Genomic DNA, 16,500 nt, shown 5'->3' on the forward strand with positions numbered 1-16,500 from the left:
ACAGGGGAATAAGCAGGCACCGAGAGCCCGGGGATGCACCGATTCATGGGGAAAAGGAAGTGATGAAGAACGCAAGATGAGTTTTAAGAATATGGAGAGGATGGAATGTCTCTATACACCTTGTATGATAGTTATATCCGCGTGCGCGCCCCCCTTTTGCGATTATTATTCCTCCTCCTTTCCCCCCGTCTTCGTACCAGAAATCACCACGACTAGAGAGACAGGACCTGACGAGTTGTTAATGTTGTGAAAACGTTATACGAAGAATTGTAATTTACGCGCCGAGTTCTGTGAAGTGATGCTTGTCTGAAAGGTCTACAATATCTATGCACTATACTCCTAGAGCATCGAATCCTAGGTAGTCGAAGGAGAAGGCGCAGATAGGTCGTCGTACTATTGACCAATCATGCGAGGATTGATCCGAAGTGAAAGGTGGTGGGTTGTTTCCGTCGAGACAAGGAGAGACTTTTTCTGTCCGTTGCTTACACATTTTCAGATCTTTCGACTTTTCCTTCCTCCGTTCCCCGCGTCCGTCCGTCCGTCCTCGAACAATTCCGTTTGCGGACTCGAACAAGCAAACAAAAATTTAGACTCGGCTTTGGTTTGGTTTGGTTCGGCAGTGCGCAGTTGTCCGTGGCGGCATACGTAAAAGTGTGTGGTGTGCCGTCATGGTGACATGACAAGTGACTGAACTCTAAAGCTGGAATGCGAGACACACGAAAGAAGGGGAAAGACAAAAAAAAAAAAAAAAAAAAAAAAGACAGGCACAAAGAGGTGCTGGCAAACAAGCTACATTACCTACCACGATGGTGGTGGTGAGGAGGAGGGGTGAAGGAAGAAAGGAAGAAAGCCCGGGTCGTTTTTTGACAGCTGCCCGACAGCATAAGGTCGCGCGAAGCTTGGTTGTCAAGCGGTGGGCAAGGTTTTCGCAACAGATTTTGGCTTCTGTCCTGCCCATACAAATGGTTGTGTCATTTCTCCTTGGAATTTCCTAATTAATTCAAGCTCGGGCGGGCATCGAGTACGAACGAGCCAACCCCTACCGTCCGGTTGCTTGCTTGCTTGGTAAACTTGTTGACAGTTTGACGTCCGAGGGGAGGGGTGGAAGATCTAGGGTAGTAGGTTCCAGACCGCACTTGATTGACAGAGGTTAATTTGTCGACATGCACTCTCTTATTCTTGTTCTTGTCATTACAAAACTGTGGATGTTGTCGTCGCATTGGTATGCGGTTGAAATAGCCCGCCGACAACTTTTGCCTGATTAGGTCGAACAGCGGATCTCTGGTTCCATTCACGGGCGACTAAACTCACTGCAGACTCATGGATGGCGGGAACTCGGGATGCAAGGGGCAGAGTGAGAGATTCGTATGCTGCTTTTGGCCTTCTCGCGTGTTGTGATTCGGTGAACGATAGACCCGCCCGTGGCACGGCCGGCGCAACCTAACTGCTGGGCGCGGACTGACAGTGGTTGTGGACCTACGGATACTGCCTGCATTGCCCGCCCTCATGTTCCGCTCGTTGTTACTAATGAGGTGGTGCACGTCCTCAGCGCGGCTTTGGCGACAGCGCCAGTAGCGGGGGTCCAGCGGAGAGTCGAAGAGGAGAGCAGCCCGTAGACTTGGCGCGAAGGACGATGCACAACCCTCTTGGCTGGACTGTTGATGAAAATGAGGTTCACAGCTATCTCATCGTCGTTGTCGGTCTCTCTCATCTGGCAAACTTGACTTGAATCGTTTCTGGGGATACAGTGTGCAACTAGCGGGGTCGATCGGAGGAGTTGTATTCGACTGACCGGGAGAGTGAGACTGATCAAGTCTTTGATGTGTCACATGCGCATCTGTGTGCTTCAACTCTTTTCTTTTGACCTTTTTACAGCGGGGTAAAGTTGACATATTTGGAAAGACGCGTACCTAGCTGTGAGGTTTTCCGGCAAATGTATCTCTGTTGTTTTTGGTGGAGAAGGTCCTGTCTAGATTTGGACGTGAGCAGGGACAGCTCGTTGCCTTTTTGGGCCTGGCGACCTTAACGGGATTTGCGGCGAACCGGTCCGCTGCGGTTTCAATGTGGTCAGACGTGATCGGATCTAGATTTAGGTAGACCATTTTCTGAAGCTCTTCCGACCTTGGGCGAGCAGCTATGCAACTGCTTTAATCGTCTCCGTAATTTCGGCAACGGCACATAAGGCTGTACATGGGTCAAACTTGGATATCAGCCCAGCCCTCTGTCTCTGTAGTCCGTCGACAAGGATGGACGAGGAAGAGATTGATTTTGAATTGACAGGGTCGGCGACCTCTAGGACGCTGCATACAGGGTTGAATGCCGAGTCCCAAGGGCCCGTTACCTCGACTGGACTGGATGCCGGTCCCGAGGTCATTTCCAGGATTACGGGAGACTTCGCCGGCGGTTGGGCCAGTAAGAGGTGTGGCAAGCTTCCGGCTGATATATGGACTCGCCACGTTCGTTTCCTGGTGGTCTAGGGCTCTGTGGTATCGTCGGACACTGCACATGATGGACTGATTCTGCTGGCGTTTGAGAAAATGGTGTCCAGGATTGTCTCCGCGCCCTCCTCTACTCGGAGTCCCGTTCTTGATAGTACTCGTCCTCTGGTAGTGAGCCTAGGCTGAGCTCTCGTTAGTCCGGACAATCAAGAACTTTACATCGTCCTAACTACTCCTCTTCGAGACGTTCAGAAAGAAGTGACACCCACAAAGTCCCGAGGCTCGAGGATGGTCGCTTTGTATTGCACAGTGCTCGGAGTTGAGCCGCGTCTCCTTGCTAATGATTCCCCATCTCCGGGTTCAGGCACAGATATCGTGGACTCCGGGTAAAGCGAAAGCCCCGCACAGCCACGGCGCTCCCGTCGTCTGTTGTCGTCTTTGTAGTGAATCATGACCCGATTGGAGCGTGGTGGTTAAGATGCAACGGATGGCAGGGTTCAACTGACTTATGTTGTATCGGACTATTCAAGTTTGTGTTGTGACATCCAAACACAGCCTTCAGTCGGAGTTGGTGGTGCAAATATATCTTGCTTGTCTCTCGGTTTCTGACACTGGTGCTAGTAACGCCGGTAGACATGCGGCAACCTCGTCATTGTCTTGGCCATTCAAAGCTCTGCTGTAGAGAAGAGTTCGTCGAGGTAGAGCATCGATTCATTTTGTCCGTCCCATGTGGAAGTTGCCGTACCCCTCTGCAAGATGGCCAGGAGCCAAATTTGACTGGAACGGAGCATCGGAGCAGTGAAACTTCGAGGTCAGTCTGGAGGGGAGCTGTTCAGATGAAACGGGCAGAAACAAGCTTCGTGGAAGGACGGGTTCTTCGAAGAGTGCGGAACCGGGGGAAACACTCCACATGCTTAGGGCTGCCATGCCACGCTGGGTGACGTCGCATCTGGCACCGCGACTCGAGACGCCAGGGCGCGAAGGGAGGATGCCTGTTGATCAACAATAAGAACGTATCCGTACTCGCAAAACATGTGATTGGGTGTACAGTCGACTATTGGTGCAGTCCCAGAAAACATGGTCGGGTTGCTGATCTTATCGTTCGTCCTGGGTTGCATCCCCTCGAATTGGACCCTGCCAGCATGTGAGCCTGTCTGGCTGCTTAGTGATACACTTTCGTAGGGGCAGAATCTGAGGGCTGATAGGTTATAGCCACCTCCAGTTGCATCTCTGGCCGAGCGTGGCGGACAGGTCGACATGCGGCTCCTTTTGGGCTCGACTCATTTGGTATTCGAAGGCTTGACTTGGACGAAAGGGGAAGAGGTCGAGTAGACGGCTTAGGTGATGTGGCACAGCAACGAAGGCAGCGACGGTAAGGAAGACTTGCTTGGTGGCTTGGTTTGTCTCACTTGAACCTCGCAGGAAGCGGGGGACGGAGGCGACGGGCTGAGGGAGTTTGAGAAGGTTTCTGCACGAGCCAGGAATGGCACTAGGCACCCTTGTACATGTACTTGCCGCGCTATCACCACAAGACTACAAGAGACGAGAAGGAGGGAACCCCATATTGAGTACCGAATCTGTACACACAGCTTCACTACTTTCGATCGTAGCTGCTTGAATTTTGACAACCGCGGGCTGCCACTGGGTGTACAAACGTTGCTTCGTGCAGCACACAACACAGCGAGCGTAATCTCCAGCCGGAAGTAGCCTGGTAGTTTCCTTCGCATGCGGTTCCAAAAAAAGAAGAAAAAAAAAGGACAGAAAAAAAAAGTTTGTTGATTGTCGCGGTGTCCATTCCTTCGTGGTCGCATTCCTCGTGTCTATTTGCCATGATCCAGCATCCGTCCATCACTAGAGTCACCGCATCATACAACAGCAAGTGAATTGAGGAGATCGTTCTAGTCGGTATTGTCTCCATAACTGCTGCTGATAATTCACTAGTGCTCGCCCATAGTGGCAAAACGGCCAACAGCGAGACTGCCCAGGAAGACGCCGCCGAGAACTGACAGCAAGTAACCGACGTTCATTGTCATGACAGCCAACATCCTATGAATTGTTAGTAGATGTTTCAAAAGTAAGCAGCGAGAAGAAGAATACGTACAGAAGATACCCAACTCCGGCAATGGCAGTGTCAATCACAGCACGAACAGGATCAACGGAGAATCTCCAGGGCCTCCAAATGCCATGTCCCTTCTGAACGACAGTGACGTTCTCCTCGAGGCCGTTCTCGGAAAGTACCATTTGCTTTGCCATGCTGTCCGTTGACATCTTTCCTGCCATGCCGAGCTTGCCGTTAACGCTCACGTAGCGGCGCTTGAAGTCCTTGTCCAACCATCGCTTCTCCTGAATAGACTTGAGAGCGAGCATGCTGCGAAGACCGAAGGCCAAGAAGATGAGGAAGATGCACGTGGCGGCGTAAGTGCCAACGCTGTTCGGGGTCCAGGCCTCGGTGTAGAGAGGAGTCTTCAGACTGGTCTGGAAGATGGTCATCATCATCATGCTCATGCTTGAGCCAGTCGAGCCGTGGGTATCGTTCATCGTGCCGGATCCCATATCCATTCCCGGCATAGCATCCGAAGCAGTTGCTGTTCCTGTCGCTCCGTGGTCATCGCCACCGTGTCTTGCCATGAGAAAGCTGTCCATTTTTGCGAATATCGTGGCGAAGCGGTCGACGCTGGCGTACGAGAACTGGTAAACAATCGAATATTAAGAGAGTGACGGTGTGTATTATGTACGGTTTTACCAGGCTCCAGTCCCGGCCGTGGAGTCAGTTATTATTTAAGATGGGAAGTGAGAGATAGAGCGTCCTGGTCCTTCAGATGGATTTGCCAAGATGAGGGGATCAAGGCGGCACGGGCAATGTTATAGACTGGCAGCGAGAAGGTTTGCGTGGGATCTTCAGACGCTTCAAGCAGGGAGGGTGTTACGAATAAGTCTTCGCGATACTGCGGCGAAACGAGAGCATGTTGTGCATGAATGGGAAGTAGACTTGGCTCGTGCCAAGATGTAGGAGGCGGACGGCCGTGACTTTTTGTTGCGCCTTCCGGAGGGCCTGAAAGCCTGGTTACACCCTGGTGAGACGGGCAACCGGCCACATTCTGGCCTAAGACTGCGTTAGCAGAAGGTTGCGGTATCACGCGAGACATTCTGCTAAGGCCAGGAGAAGGAGCTGATACGGAATTTCAGGGAACGCCCCTTCGGCAACTTGCGCATGGGTGGAGTTTGCGACGATGCCAAGGCGGGGTCTTCTCCACTATGTTCGTTCTCATTGGCTTGTGGGCCTTCTTAGCTTCGGTAGCCTAAAAGAGCAAGAAGTACCGATACCTTCTCCTGCTAACAATTCTTTTCTCTAGTGACACCGTCACACCCAAACTCAACCTCCATCCATTCTGCTCTCAAACAAACTGCTCACGGCGTGTCTCGACATCGGCCATTTTCTCCCCCGTTGCTCGCCTTTTTTTTCATCGGTCTCCCACAAAACTTCGAATGAATCACGAGACGAAAGAAGAAATGATGTTGTTGAGTTGAACGTTGTTTATTGGCTACCCTGTGCCCAATGCAATCGCCTACCTTATCTGGACGTTATGTCCGTCAATCGAACCTCCAGCCATACCAGCACGATATCCTATGACAGCCTCACGCCTCTGTTTCCAAATATAGCTCTACGACAAAATATCTGTAATTATTTGGAGACAGCAGCATGGGCCACTTAGGGAGAAAGTTCCAGGCCAGCCATGGCTCTGCTATCAATCGCAGTTCCTGAACAGGGGTTGATGGTTCGACGGTCTGGAGCTCCTTGCCGACCACTTCAACTATGGTGCTTGGTAGAAAAGACTTCGGCCCCATACGCCTCCAAGACTGTTCGAAACGACTCATACGGCCTACGTTGTTCACAAGAGCTGATACGCTGTCTCAAATGTCGCTGCCGAGCCCAGAGTTTGGTATTTCATCACATTCATCCGAAGTCTCGGGCCACCCTATTCTCGGCCATCCCAAAGCACCACCAGGGGAGCTCGTCCCACAATCTCGCCCTAAGCCCGCCAATCGCAATCACAGCCTTTCGATCTCTGCTCTTCCGTCTCCTAGAATGTGGTTGATCCACCGATGGGCGAGCACGTTTGGCGCTCAACCTACGCATCATCGCCCCGACACATCGTCACGCCCCACTTCTCGCGTGCGATTATGTCCCTGCCGCTCCCTGAGCACGATGACCGACGATTCTTCCGAGTCCACCACTATTCGGCCGAGTTCCAGGAGCCTTGAGTCATCTTCAGTAAGCCAGCCCCGTCAAACATCGATGCCCCCGTGTAGATGCTGCATTGACTGATTTGTGAGGAACCAAGAAATTCCTAGAGGCCAAAAATTAGCATGGTCCGACGTTTTGAAAACTTGATTGACTGGCGAATCAGCTCAGTAACGCTTACGAACCCGAGGGTTCGTTCACAGATTATTCCATCCTCAATGAAATGATTCGTCGAGTGTTTGACAAACGGAACAGAAACTCACGACGCCATGAAACACGGCATCGCCAGCACACAATGGATGTTAGGGGATTGCGGTTTCCCGCAAAGGCTTTCTCCTGGGGGCAGCCTGCTTCTATACATTGCCATTGATGTCAGGCACAAATCTAGGCGGCGACTCACGGGTTGATCTGCAATGATCCTTGGCATGGACGACGTCTGTCAGGATGTCAATGCTTTCGAGCCTGGAGATCCGAGAGTTGCGTCTCAGAGGAGAGGGTGTGTGAAAAGTCTGAACACAACTCAACCGCCTCCCGCTGTCACTTCAAGGTAGACCGCGCCACTACGTGATAACGGGAATTGCCAGGTTTTCGCACTACGCAACTGTCTGCATTGTTCCAATCTGCTATATTGGGGTTTAAATGCAGCCAAGGTTCTCGGAAATGTTCGAGTTTTTTTAGTTCAAATGGTGGCAATTAGCACGTTCATGAAGCTTCGACTTTACCACAGAGATTGCTTTCCCTGGACCAAGGAAGCTTCTGATATATACAGACACTCTGTCCAGCTGATTTGCTACCAGCGCAAGAGCAATTGCTTACGCCTCAAGTCTTGTCTATTTGATGATGTCGGCATGGTCGCAGCCCGAGTCTCGGATGATGATAGAAGAAATCGCACATGCTTGCCTTCGAGCGCTTGGGTCCAGGCTAGTTTTCGAGCAAGCCCTGAATACCAGCCTGTACTCCCTGGAGACAGAATCGCGGAGAGAGAGAGAGGCTTCGCTCAGTTCTATCCTTGATTCTTTGAACGCTTGCCCGAACATGAGAACTGCGGGGACGCGTGGAGACCGCAACTTCACAGGCAGGGATCACCGGTGATCAGTGACCCGAGTCTGATGCAACCCTAGCGACACTGAGATTAGTTGAAGTCTTGCCATGGTTCTCGCTCGCCAGCACTGATTACTTTGAATTGCGCCTATTTCTCCTTCGATGATATGCGTTCATGTCCCCCGATAGCATGCAGCTGCCCGTGAGCGTCTGACGATTTCAGCAAACGCTGAGATATGTCTCGCCAAGTTTACGGCCTAAGTTGATTTCGAGGCCTGGCCGACATGCGGACTGGCTGGTATGCTTCGGTTGGGCGCTTCCGTGGCTATCTGCCCCTGGCCAAGGGGAAATGATCTGCAACAAGCCGCAGAACCATCCACGGGAATTGAATGGTTGATGGCAAGGTTGGTCCGGGACAGAACACAGGGCATTCCCTAAGCTGCATCCAACCCAAATCGCGGGGCCGGACCGGGATCAAGGGGCGACTTCGCATCTTGCCGAGCCTAATTCGACGACTTGCAACGAACGCCCTTGCTAACTCATCCAAAGTACGCGTCTGCCTTGTTATCAATCGCAACCTAGCAATCAGGAGCTGACCTCTGACCCACGGCATTCTACACTCGTAATCACGCTTCACCGTGGAAACGTTTAGCAAAAACAGGTGACGTCAGAAACGTCCAGCAATGGCAACCGCTAATCTACCTGCGCCTGCAGCAATTCGAGATATTTGAACTGAAGAACAAATATAGCTCATGTTGTGTCTGGCTCACCTGCTTGAGCATGGTTGCCTTCGGTCGCATGAGTTCGCACGGAGCTCGACCATCTAGTACAAGATTCTAGACGACCTTGACCATTGCCGATGGCAAAAGCACCGGCGCAAGCTTTGATCAGTGAGGCTACTTCGACACTGTGTCTGTTGTCTGCGCAGCATAGACGCCGAGCCTTTATCCTACTTTTGGATCCAGGGGCCTGGCAATGATACATATGTACTCAATGTCGCGTAACATTAACGGCAACGTTCTTGCAGCAACTGCGTTCTCTTCCGCGAATCAGCACGAGCCCAGGTATATGGGTCTTTACCTCAGTATAGTTTTTCGCATGATCAACCTACAAGTCAAACCATAGTTCAAGAGTCGAATTTTGGACCAGAGGCACAGTAGATGTCGCCTTCCGCCTTTACGATGGATGCCACTTATGGTAGGGACGTCAACATCAAACGATCTCGAAGTGTCAGATCAAGACTTATTGCACAACCTTTTCACCCCGAACCCTCGTTTAAAAGACTCCACAACGATATTTTCTCATCATTCCAATGACCCCAGATCAACTTCTTCTGACCAACCATTGGCAAGATTAAGAAAGCGACATATTGTGTCTGCAAACCGGTATGTAAGATTGTCGTCGTGGGATTCGTTAGTTTGCGTCCAGACGTTCAGCCGCTGCCGCTTCGAGGCTGCCGCTAGGCTCGAAGAGGAACCGGAGGACTAGCCTTGAGGCTTCCTACTCGGGCGCTGATCTGCACAGGAGCATTCAAAAGAACAACCATCTTGGGACCATTGGAAACGAGATTACACCTCAGCCCGCTGATACCTCCTCCTATTTACATCCTACCACATGAGCATTGCTTACGTGGCGCGGCTAGACATGCCCTCTTTACCAAGAAGGCTGACAACGCCCTGGTTCATCCCATTGTGTCGAATTTCGTTGCAGCCGACGAAGACAAGCCTTTTATTCTTCTACATTGATGGGCGAAAGAACGATAGAAGAAAGCACGAAGAAATTACGCCATCAACGTGCGCCATCCTACCGACATGCTGAACGGCTTTGACTTACCGACTCTCTTCCCCTCTATCTCTATCCGAGTGGAGAAATTATCTACGGCTGAATGATGCTTGCGTCTTTGGTGCAATGAAGCAAGTGACTCAATTGCCAAGGAAAATGCACATATGGGATAACAAGCTGGGCCAGTCATATGGTCAGATCACTGGAAGCTGGGCAAGATGATGCTTATGTCTTCCCGTACACCCACCCTCACGTTTCTTGGTGAGTACGACAAAACAAGGTAGAAGGAGTCAATGCGGTTGGTCGGCGAGAGTCTTTGCCACTTCCGATCCAACAGTTTCCGTTGAGGGGTGTTTCCCACCCTCTCCAAAGCGTCAAATGAATTGATGGTCTATCTTCAGTAGCGTTGATGCCAGGCATTGTCAGACAATCTGTGCACTCCATGAGGGTAACCAGTGCTCTCAGGTGTGTTACCCAGCTGCAGCTCGACGACCAACTCTTGTCGAGTCCGCACGCTCAAAATGGCATGGCTTCTCAGACCCATACACTAGTGGTGCCGCCGGCTCTGAGAGAAAGGGGGAAAAGGGGAAGGGCTAGAGGTTCCCCGGGAAGAGGGCGCCTCGCACACCTTCGCCAGCCCATCGCGTGGGAGTGACAGGAATGCTTGTCCATGGGTTGGTCTCCGCCCTACCACCTACCTTACTCTAGCTTTTCCCTCTCCCCCCCCTTCTCATTCCACCCTCTCGCGTGTGTGTGTGTCTCAGCTCACGTCAGGTTCTCGATTCAGCTCCGCAGCCGGATCGCTTTCACTTGCCCCGCTACTCTATCCTCCCCCCCCGCTGGCTTGGCTTTGTTCTCCATCAGACCGGAGCATTTCGAACTGGCCATCACGGCTGTGTATGACCAGACGAAGACCTTACCAGCTCCGGACTGGGGCGACCTCTCTGGTACATCGAATCTTCGTTTGCGCGATGGGGCCGAGCCCATCAAGCTGCACACTCTCCGCAGATAACCGACATGCAAGGGAGTCTAGACTCTTCCGTATTGATCGCATATCGCTTCTTGATCAACTTCGCGTATCTTTGACGAATCCCCAGCGTGCTATCCAGCAGCGGGATAACGCGTAGCGAACTCTCACGGACTCTCCGCTCATCGGGTCAGTGAAATGATCATCGTCTACGACGCTCTGATCACTGTACACCTATACCCACTGTTATCAAGATACTGACTTAAGCTTCGTGACTGCAGTCTTGGAATACGGTGGGCGACTCATGTGCGACATGACATACGAAAGGAAGAAAAAAGTTGCAGAGGCTGCTCGTATCACAACTGCACCGTGTTTCCCCCATCCATTCCAACTTAACAGCCTCTCCTCGGACAGTTTTTTTTTTCTCTTGCCGGAACGAGGTTAATACAGAAGCAGAGAGCTGGCTGACGAACATGTGGTTTGCTTCCCCGGCGATCGACTAAGGAATCCCCAACGCGGTCACACAAGCAACGTCCTTCTTTCGTCAGAAGCATCCCATCTTTCTCAATCCCCTTTGAAGGAGGAGACTCCCGAAGAGCAAACTTGGCCCAAAATAGCATGGAAGGGGGGGGGAGGGTGGGCAAGTCTGATTTACTGCGTGTTATGTTCCTCCCCCCAATGCCATCTGATGTTTTGAGTATGGCGCGCGGCGGCGGCGCCCAGCGCCTCTTTTTCATCTGTTTTTTTTATTTTATTTCCTGCAGAGAGCGAGAAGACCGACAGACGGACACCTGCTATCCCATCCTTCCCCCCCCCCCCCTCGCACTGATCTCATGCGGCCGTTCACGCACGCCAGCACGTTCCCTTACGCCCAAAGCCCCAAGCTCCCCAAGAGCAAAACGAGAGGTGAGGAGGAGAACCAGCCCAAAAAAAGCCAAAAACTATAATGTACACCCCCATACGCCCTGCCCGCCAGCCTTGTCCGTTCCGTTCACGCCATCCTTTCCTATCCGCTAGTCTCTGCACGTAATCATCACTAGGCTCTGGCTCTAATCTGCCTTTGGTTCAGATGATGAGGAGGAGGAAAAGGATGAGAAAGTGATTCGACCAGTTTCGAGCATCTATAGACTTCTGTTTCGATGGATTCATACAGCTCTGTCTCAAATGGTGGTTTCTTGCCGGTTCAGTCTCTGGAATTCTCCGGTCGAGAGTGTAGAGATGCCTTGCTGTGCGGATGTCTAATATTCTAGGATGTTCCTCCGTGAACCATCCTAATCACCACTACGGTCAATATTATCGATCGAGCTTAGATCTTTGAGAATAGGGGCGAAGATTCATTGTCCTTCACATGCCAATCAATTGTCATTATTGTGCTTCTCTCGTAGCTCTGGAGTACCGTTATGACACTCTGTGAAGCAACGGGCCCATTACCGTTCGCGAGACTTCGATATATGTGTAGAGCATTACTCATTTCTCTCGAAATTTTCATATCGGGTCGATTACCCAGGGAACGCTCTCTTGCGTTTGTAATAATGTACAGTCACCTGTCTCTTTGATAATCTTGGTATCTCCCAAAGCAGTCCCTGATGCCCAACTCCACTATACCACCTTGATAACCTGCGACCTCTTGCGTACAAAACCCGACCGTTCCAGATGCCCGTCCAAACTTTGACAGAATCAATGACTCAACCTTGACTGTCGTTTTAGGCCATCCTCCGTCATCGTGACCCATCCGATTCGTGAGTGCCTGCGCCAGTTTCCATTTTCCCGATATATAGGTGTTCCGTGGAGCCGTACCCAATTTGGCATCGCCCTATCCCGCATCCGTGTGTAGCGAGGACGATGCCGCAACCATTCGCCGTAAAAACAAACCCGACCCCGTGTGCCCTGTCCAACTGGTCCTCGTGCCCACGAGTGATTTTCCCGAAAAAGCATGTAGCGAAAGAAAGCTTTGGGAACGAAAGTGACCACAGTCCCAACTGGCCCCCTCTATGACCCTGGTAGTCTCTTTCCATTAATGTTCCGTGGTGTCAGTATAACGCCGGGGTTTTCGTGTATAACCGTGCGTGTAGAAAAGAAATGATACGATGTACGGCCGGTGATCGAATTAAAAATAAGTTTTCAAGAAAGGTTTTCTCCGAATCGTCTGTTGCTAGGCATTCTTCGTCGAATGCCAACCGTGTCTTTCGAATTTTCGTTACGTCCGTGGATCCCCCATGTTGTGGTTTTTACGGTTTCATGTACAGAGGTTTGGTCATCGCGGTCGTAAGCCACGTTGACGCCTGGCTACCTAAGTTGATGATGACCACCCTTGGGATGTCCAAGAGACCGCAGATGATCTTAGCCGTATATTCGATAAAGCGAGTCGAATATTGAAGGTCGTGAGCGGCAATCTGTAACCATCTACTCTCGCTTGAGTGGAGGAGTTCCGTCGTCAGAGTGATCTTGCGAGGAGCGTCGTCCGTTCTCGTTCTGGCCATCACCCTCCTTTGAACCACAACCCTTGACTAGTCGGTGCCTCTGTGATGTTCGTCAGCTATTGTTCATCTCCTAAAAGATCTGCCGTGCAAATGTCTCGGGGTGTTAGGAACCGACCTTCAACGCGTCCTTGCGAGAGAAACTCTTATCGCAGAAGTTGCAAGGGAAGGGCTTGACTGCAAGATGAATTCTCTTATGTCTCTTCAGGTCGTGGTTTCGGTTGAATGACTGTGGGCACTGATCACACTTGAACGGCCGTTCGGCCTGCGGGTTGGGCTGCCCCCCGTGGGTGTGGCCGTACATTGACGGTGCAAGATGGTGTGCTCCATAACCGCTGGGGACACCCATACCAGTCACGAGTGACATCTGGTGCCCAGGGGAAGTAAGGTTGGACATGATCGGTCCTCCCATCGATGGAACATGATAACCAGGGTAGCGGTAAGAGCCAGGGGGTGCCATCGCGGAAGGGTGCTGGAGCGCAGCAAGTCCTCTCCCTGGACCCGCCGAAGTCGTCGGAGAAGGAGCGGTGGGCGATGTGTGGGATTGTTGGTAGTTGTTGAACGATTGCTGGGGGGCCGATGATGTGGAGTAGTAGCCGGGTGTCGCTGGTGGTCGTGACTGGGTGTAGGAATCAAGATGGGAGTGTAGACCGCCAGGCGTTGGAGGTTGCGTCGAGACAGCACCATGAGATCCAAGAATACCACCCTGAGGTGTTGGTGGGCCCTGAGATGGCAAACTGACTGGTGTAGATCCCGCTCCTCCATGAGAATAAGCCTGGAAGGACTGGTGCGTTTGCCCATAGGGCGGTGGAGGAAGACCCTCGCCAGTTGCGGGTGATTGCGAAGTGCGAGAGTAGGACATTGGAGATTGCTGATCGTAGGTGCTCCCGCGGGAGGCATACTGAGAGGTCTGAACGAGCCCCTGGGGCGTCCCAGAGCTGAGCTGGTAGGAACTCGAGGGCGTGGGCCATGATCCGTGGCCGTTACCTCCAGGATAGTAGGAGCTCTGGGAACTCGTGGTGTTGACACCGGAAGAGAGCGGGCTAAGCCCTTCACCTGGCACTCCTGAAGGCGATGTTAGACCAGAGCTGGCGGTTACAGGAGAATGTTGAGTATTTGAGGCAGCGGAGGAGGAGGAGGGTGCCGACGGCGTAGCCATCGCGGGGGCTTGCCACGATGATGGCGACTGCAGAGGCTGATTGTGAAAACTGAAAGGGTACTGATGAGAATGTCTACTCATACTCGGTATATCTTGGTTTGTCGACGGAAGATGGAATGGGGGCAAAGCCTGTGTTGCTTGTCTTCGAGCCGTGAAGCTCGAAGAAGTCTCCATTGCCATTTTGGGTAGGGGGTCGCGGTGTTTGAGGTTTTGGTGATTTTTCGAATCCTCCTCGTTCTTTCCTGCCACGGGCGAGCTCTTGCTTTTTTGACTGGTTGTTTTTGGATAGTTGCTGCCGGGCGGACTAATCCAGCAGGCACACTGGACCTGTCGGTACTTGTGCCTGACCGGAAGATTGGTGGAGCAGGAGCGGCAGGAGCAGGAGAAGCGGGAGCACAGAGTCTGAAGTGACGTGACTGAGCTACCAACCTTGACGGTAATGGGGCGCGGCGGATGTCAAGCAAAGTGAGGCACCCGGGTCTCTTTTTCTCTTCTCTCTCTCTTTCTGTCCTTCTCAAGACAGCTCGGAAACAGCTGCTGTTGGCGGGTCCCGTTCTAGGGATGCGGCGTCGGAGCTGAAAAAAGCTGGAACTTCAACGCGGTGTTTAGGAATGCCACAGATGAGAGGCTTCCGCCGCTACTGGATTCGACAACGATGATGACCGGTGACAGTCCAACACGGCGCAATCAGATGTCTGAATTTGGTGGGTGATGGAATGTCGTGACCTTGGGCTTGGGGGCAGGAATGAGAGAAGAAGGCAAGACAAGACAAGACTAGACAAAGCTGACGAGAGTGAGAAGGACGGCTCAGGTAGCCAAGGTAGGTAGGTAAGGTGGATAGGTAGGTAACCAGGAAAGGTAGTGTCAGGTATACAAGTATTGTACGGATTGTCGGGCCCTGAGATGAGGAGAGGAACGCTGCCCTGGGAGTAAGGCTTGATGGAAAAGGTGGATTGGGTTCGGAGTAAATAGATGGCAGGCCCGGCGGACGGGGTCGAAAGGAGGCTTTGTGTGCAGGTTTTAAGCTATCCTTCGAGCGAGATGTCGAAAGGAGTTATCGTGCGTCGATCGCCTTAGTTGCCAGTCCAGTCCCGTCTACCTTGCCAGTGTGGAGAGGCGGCTGTCGAATATATGTAGCTCGTTGATGGTGCGGGACTTGGACTTGGGACACTAGACCAGGTGCGCTTAGGTCAAGGCCAGCCAGCCCTCTAGCTCGGGAGGGCTGAAGGGGGCTTGTGAATGGGTAAAGTCCAACACCAAATGCTACCGGAGGACCCTGGGCGCCTCAGCTCCAAGTACCGGGGGTGGGTTGTGTGTCTGACAATCCAGGAGAAGAGATGTTCTATGAAGTACGGAGTAGCGCCTGCCCTACGACACGGCGAGAATGGACAGATAGATGCTCAGGTTGAACCGTCCCCGTCCTGTCCTGTCCTGGCTGGTCTGCTGCTCCTCTTTGCTCTGCTATGCTGCTAGTTGCAACAAGAGTGACTCTCTTGGAATGTCTGATGAGCCAAAAGGGAGTAGAGACGGTCGGTCTCGAGATAGTGTGTGAGTGTGAGAGAAAGAAGCAGGATGGGAGATGTGACAGAAACTCGTGCTTCCAGTGTCTCTCCTGAGAGCCTGTCTCTGTCTTCTCTATGTTGTCTCTGTGCCAGTCCGTACCCGCCCGACTTTCGTCAAGTCCCAGCCGGAAGAAGAGTCAAGATGCAGAAGAGGAGAGCAGTAGTCACTCGCTCGCTCGCTCACTTGGTTTGTCTGTAAGGCAGTGAGATAGTTGAGGTACCCCAAGCATGTACTTTAGGGTCTTACCCTGCCTGGGAGAAAGGCAACAGTGGCGTCTTTTGACTGTCCCTCCTGGGGCTTGGGACAACGAGGTCTGGGCGTTAAAGGTCCAAGGAACACAAGCAGGCTGCCGGGACGGGTGAGCTTGGGGCTCCTGAAGAAGGGGGTGCGGGTGCTCAAAGGTAGCCGCTGGCTGGCTCACTCGCTCTCTCCTCTCTGGAGATTAAAAGTTAATACCTACTTCATTGATGGATGAGCCAGACTGAAGACAGCAGCCTCTCTTGCCGGCGTGGATCAAGTAGGTATCAGGAGCGCGCGAGGCTCCTTGCTTTGGGGAAACACACAGACGAGGAGGTGTGAGGACAAGAAGGGGGTGAGGGTGTGAGGGAAGATGAGTGGGCAGAGAAACAGAGAAATCCTCGATCCAGGGGCGTGGGTGTGGTCATAAGCGTAGAAGCCCGAGCTGGATTGGGAATGGCGATTGGGGGTGAGAAGTCGTCTGGTGTTCCAGCCAGGTCTGTCATCGTTCAGTCGGCCATTTTTCAACCAGCTTAGGGGGTGGAAAGGACAGGAGGACAGAGAGGAGGGGCCAACCTGCCAGCCGGAAAAGA

At 52.3% G+C, this 16,500-nt stretch overlaps 4 protein-coding genes across 4 annotated transcripts; 1 reads left to right on the plus strand and 3 right to left on the minus strand.

The window, feature by feature from the left end:
* Positions 1-1,910: 1,910 nt before the first annotated feature.
* CPAR01_10577 (uncharacterized protein) lies at positions 1,911-2,102 on the minus strand (the record flags this gene model as incomplete). The annotated part of the gene is made up of 1 exon (XM_060494837.1): positions 1,911-2,102. The coding sequence occupies one exon, from the start codon at positions 2,100-2,102 to the stop codon at positions 1,911-1,913; it is 192 nt and encodes a 63-aa protein (XP_060347019.1).
* A 2,273-nt stretch (positions 2,103-4,375) lies between these two features.
* On the minus strand, positions 4,376-5,081 carry CPAR01_10578 (ctr copper transporter; the record flags this gene model as incomplete). The annotated part of the gene is made up of 2 exons (XM_060494838.1): positions 4,376-4,484; positions 4,540-5,081. The coding sequence occupies 2 exons, from the start codon at positions 5,079-5,081 to the stop codon at positions 4,376-4,378; spliced, it is 651 nt and encodes a 216-aa protein (XP_060347020.1).
* Positions 5,082-6,252: 1,171 nt separating this feature from the next.
* CPAR01_10579 (uncharacterized protein) lies at positions 6,253-7,051 on the plus strand (the record flags this gene model as incomplete). The annotated part of the gene is made up of 2 exons (XM_060494839.1): positions 6,253-6,711; positions 6,848-7,051. 2 exons carry the CDS (start codon positions 6,253-6,255, stop codon positions 7,049-7,051), a joined length of 663 nt encoding a protein of 220 aa, XP_060347021.1.
* Positions 7,052-12,874: 5,823 nt separating this feature from the next.
* On the minus strand, positions 12,875-14,287 carry CPAR01_10580 (uncharacterized protein; the record flags this gene model as incomplete). Its single annotated transcript, XM_060494840.1, has 2 exons — positions 12,875-12,991; positions 13,067-14,287. 2 exons carry the CDS (start codon positions 14,285-14,287, stop codon positions 12,875-12,877), a joined length of 1,338 nt encoding a protein of 445 aa, XP_060347022.1.
* Positions 14,288-16,500: the final 2,213 nt, after the last annotated feature.

This window comes from Colletotrichum paranaense, assembly GCF_030867605.1.
Source record: "Colletotrichum paranaense strain IMI 384185 chromosome Unknown Scaffold_8.1, whole genome shotgun sequence".
Lineage (NCBI taxonomy): Eukaryota > Fungi > Ascomycota > Sordariomycetes > Glomerellales > Glomerellaceae > Colletotrichum > Colletotrichum paranaense.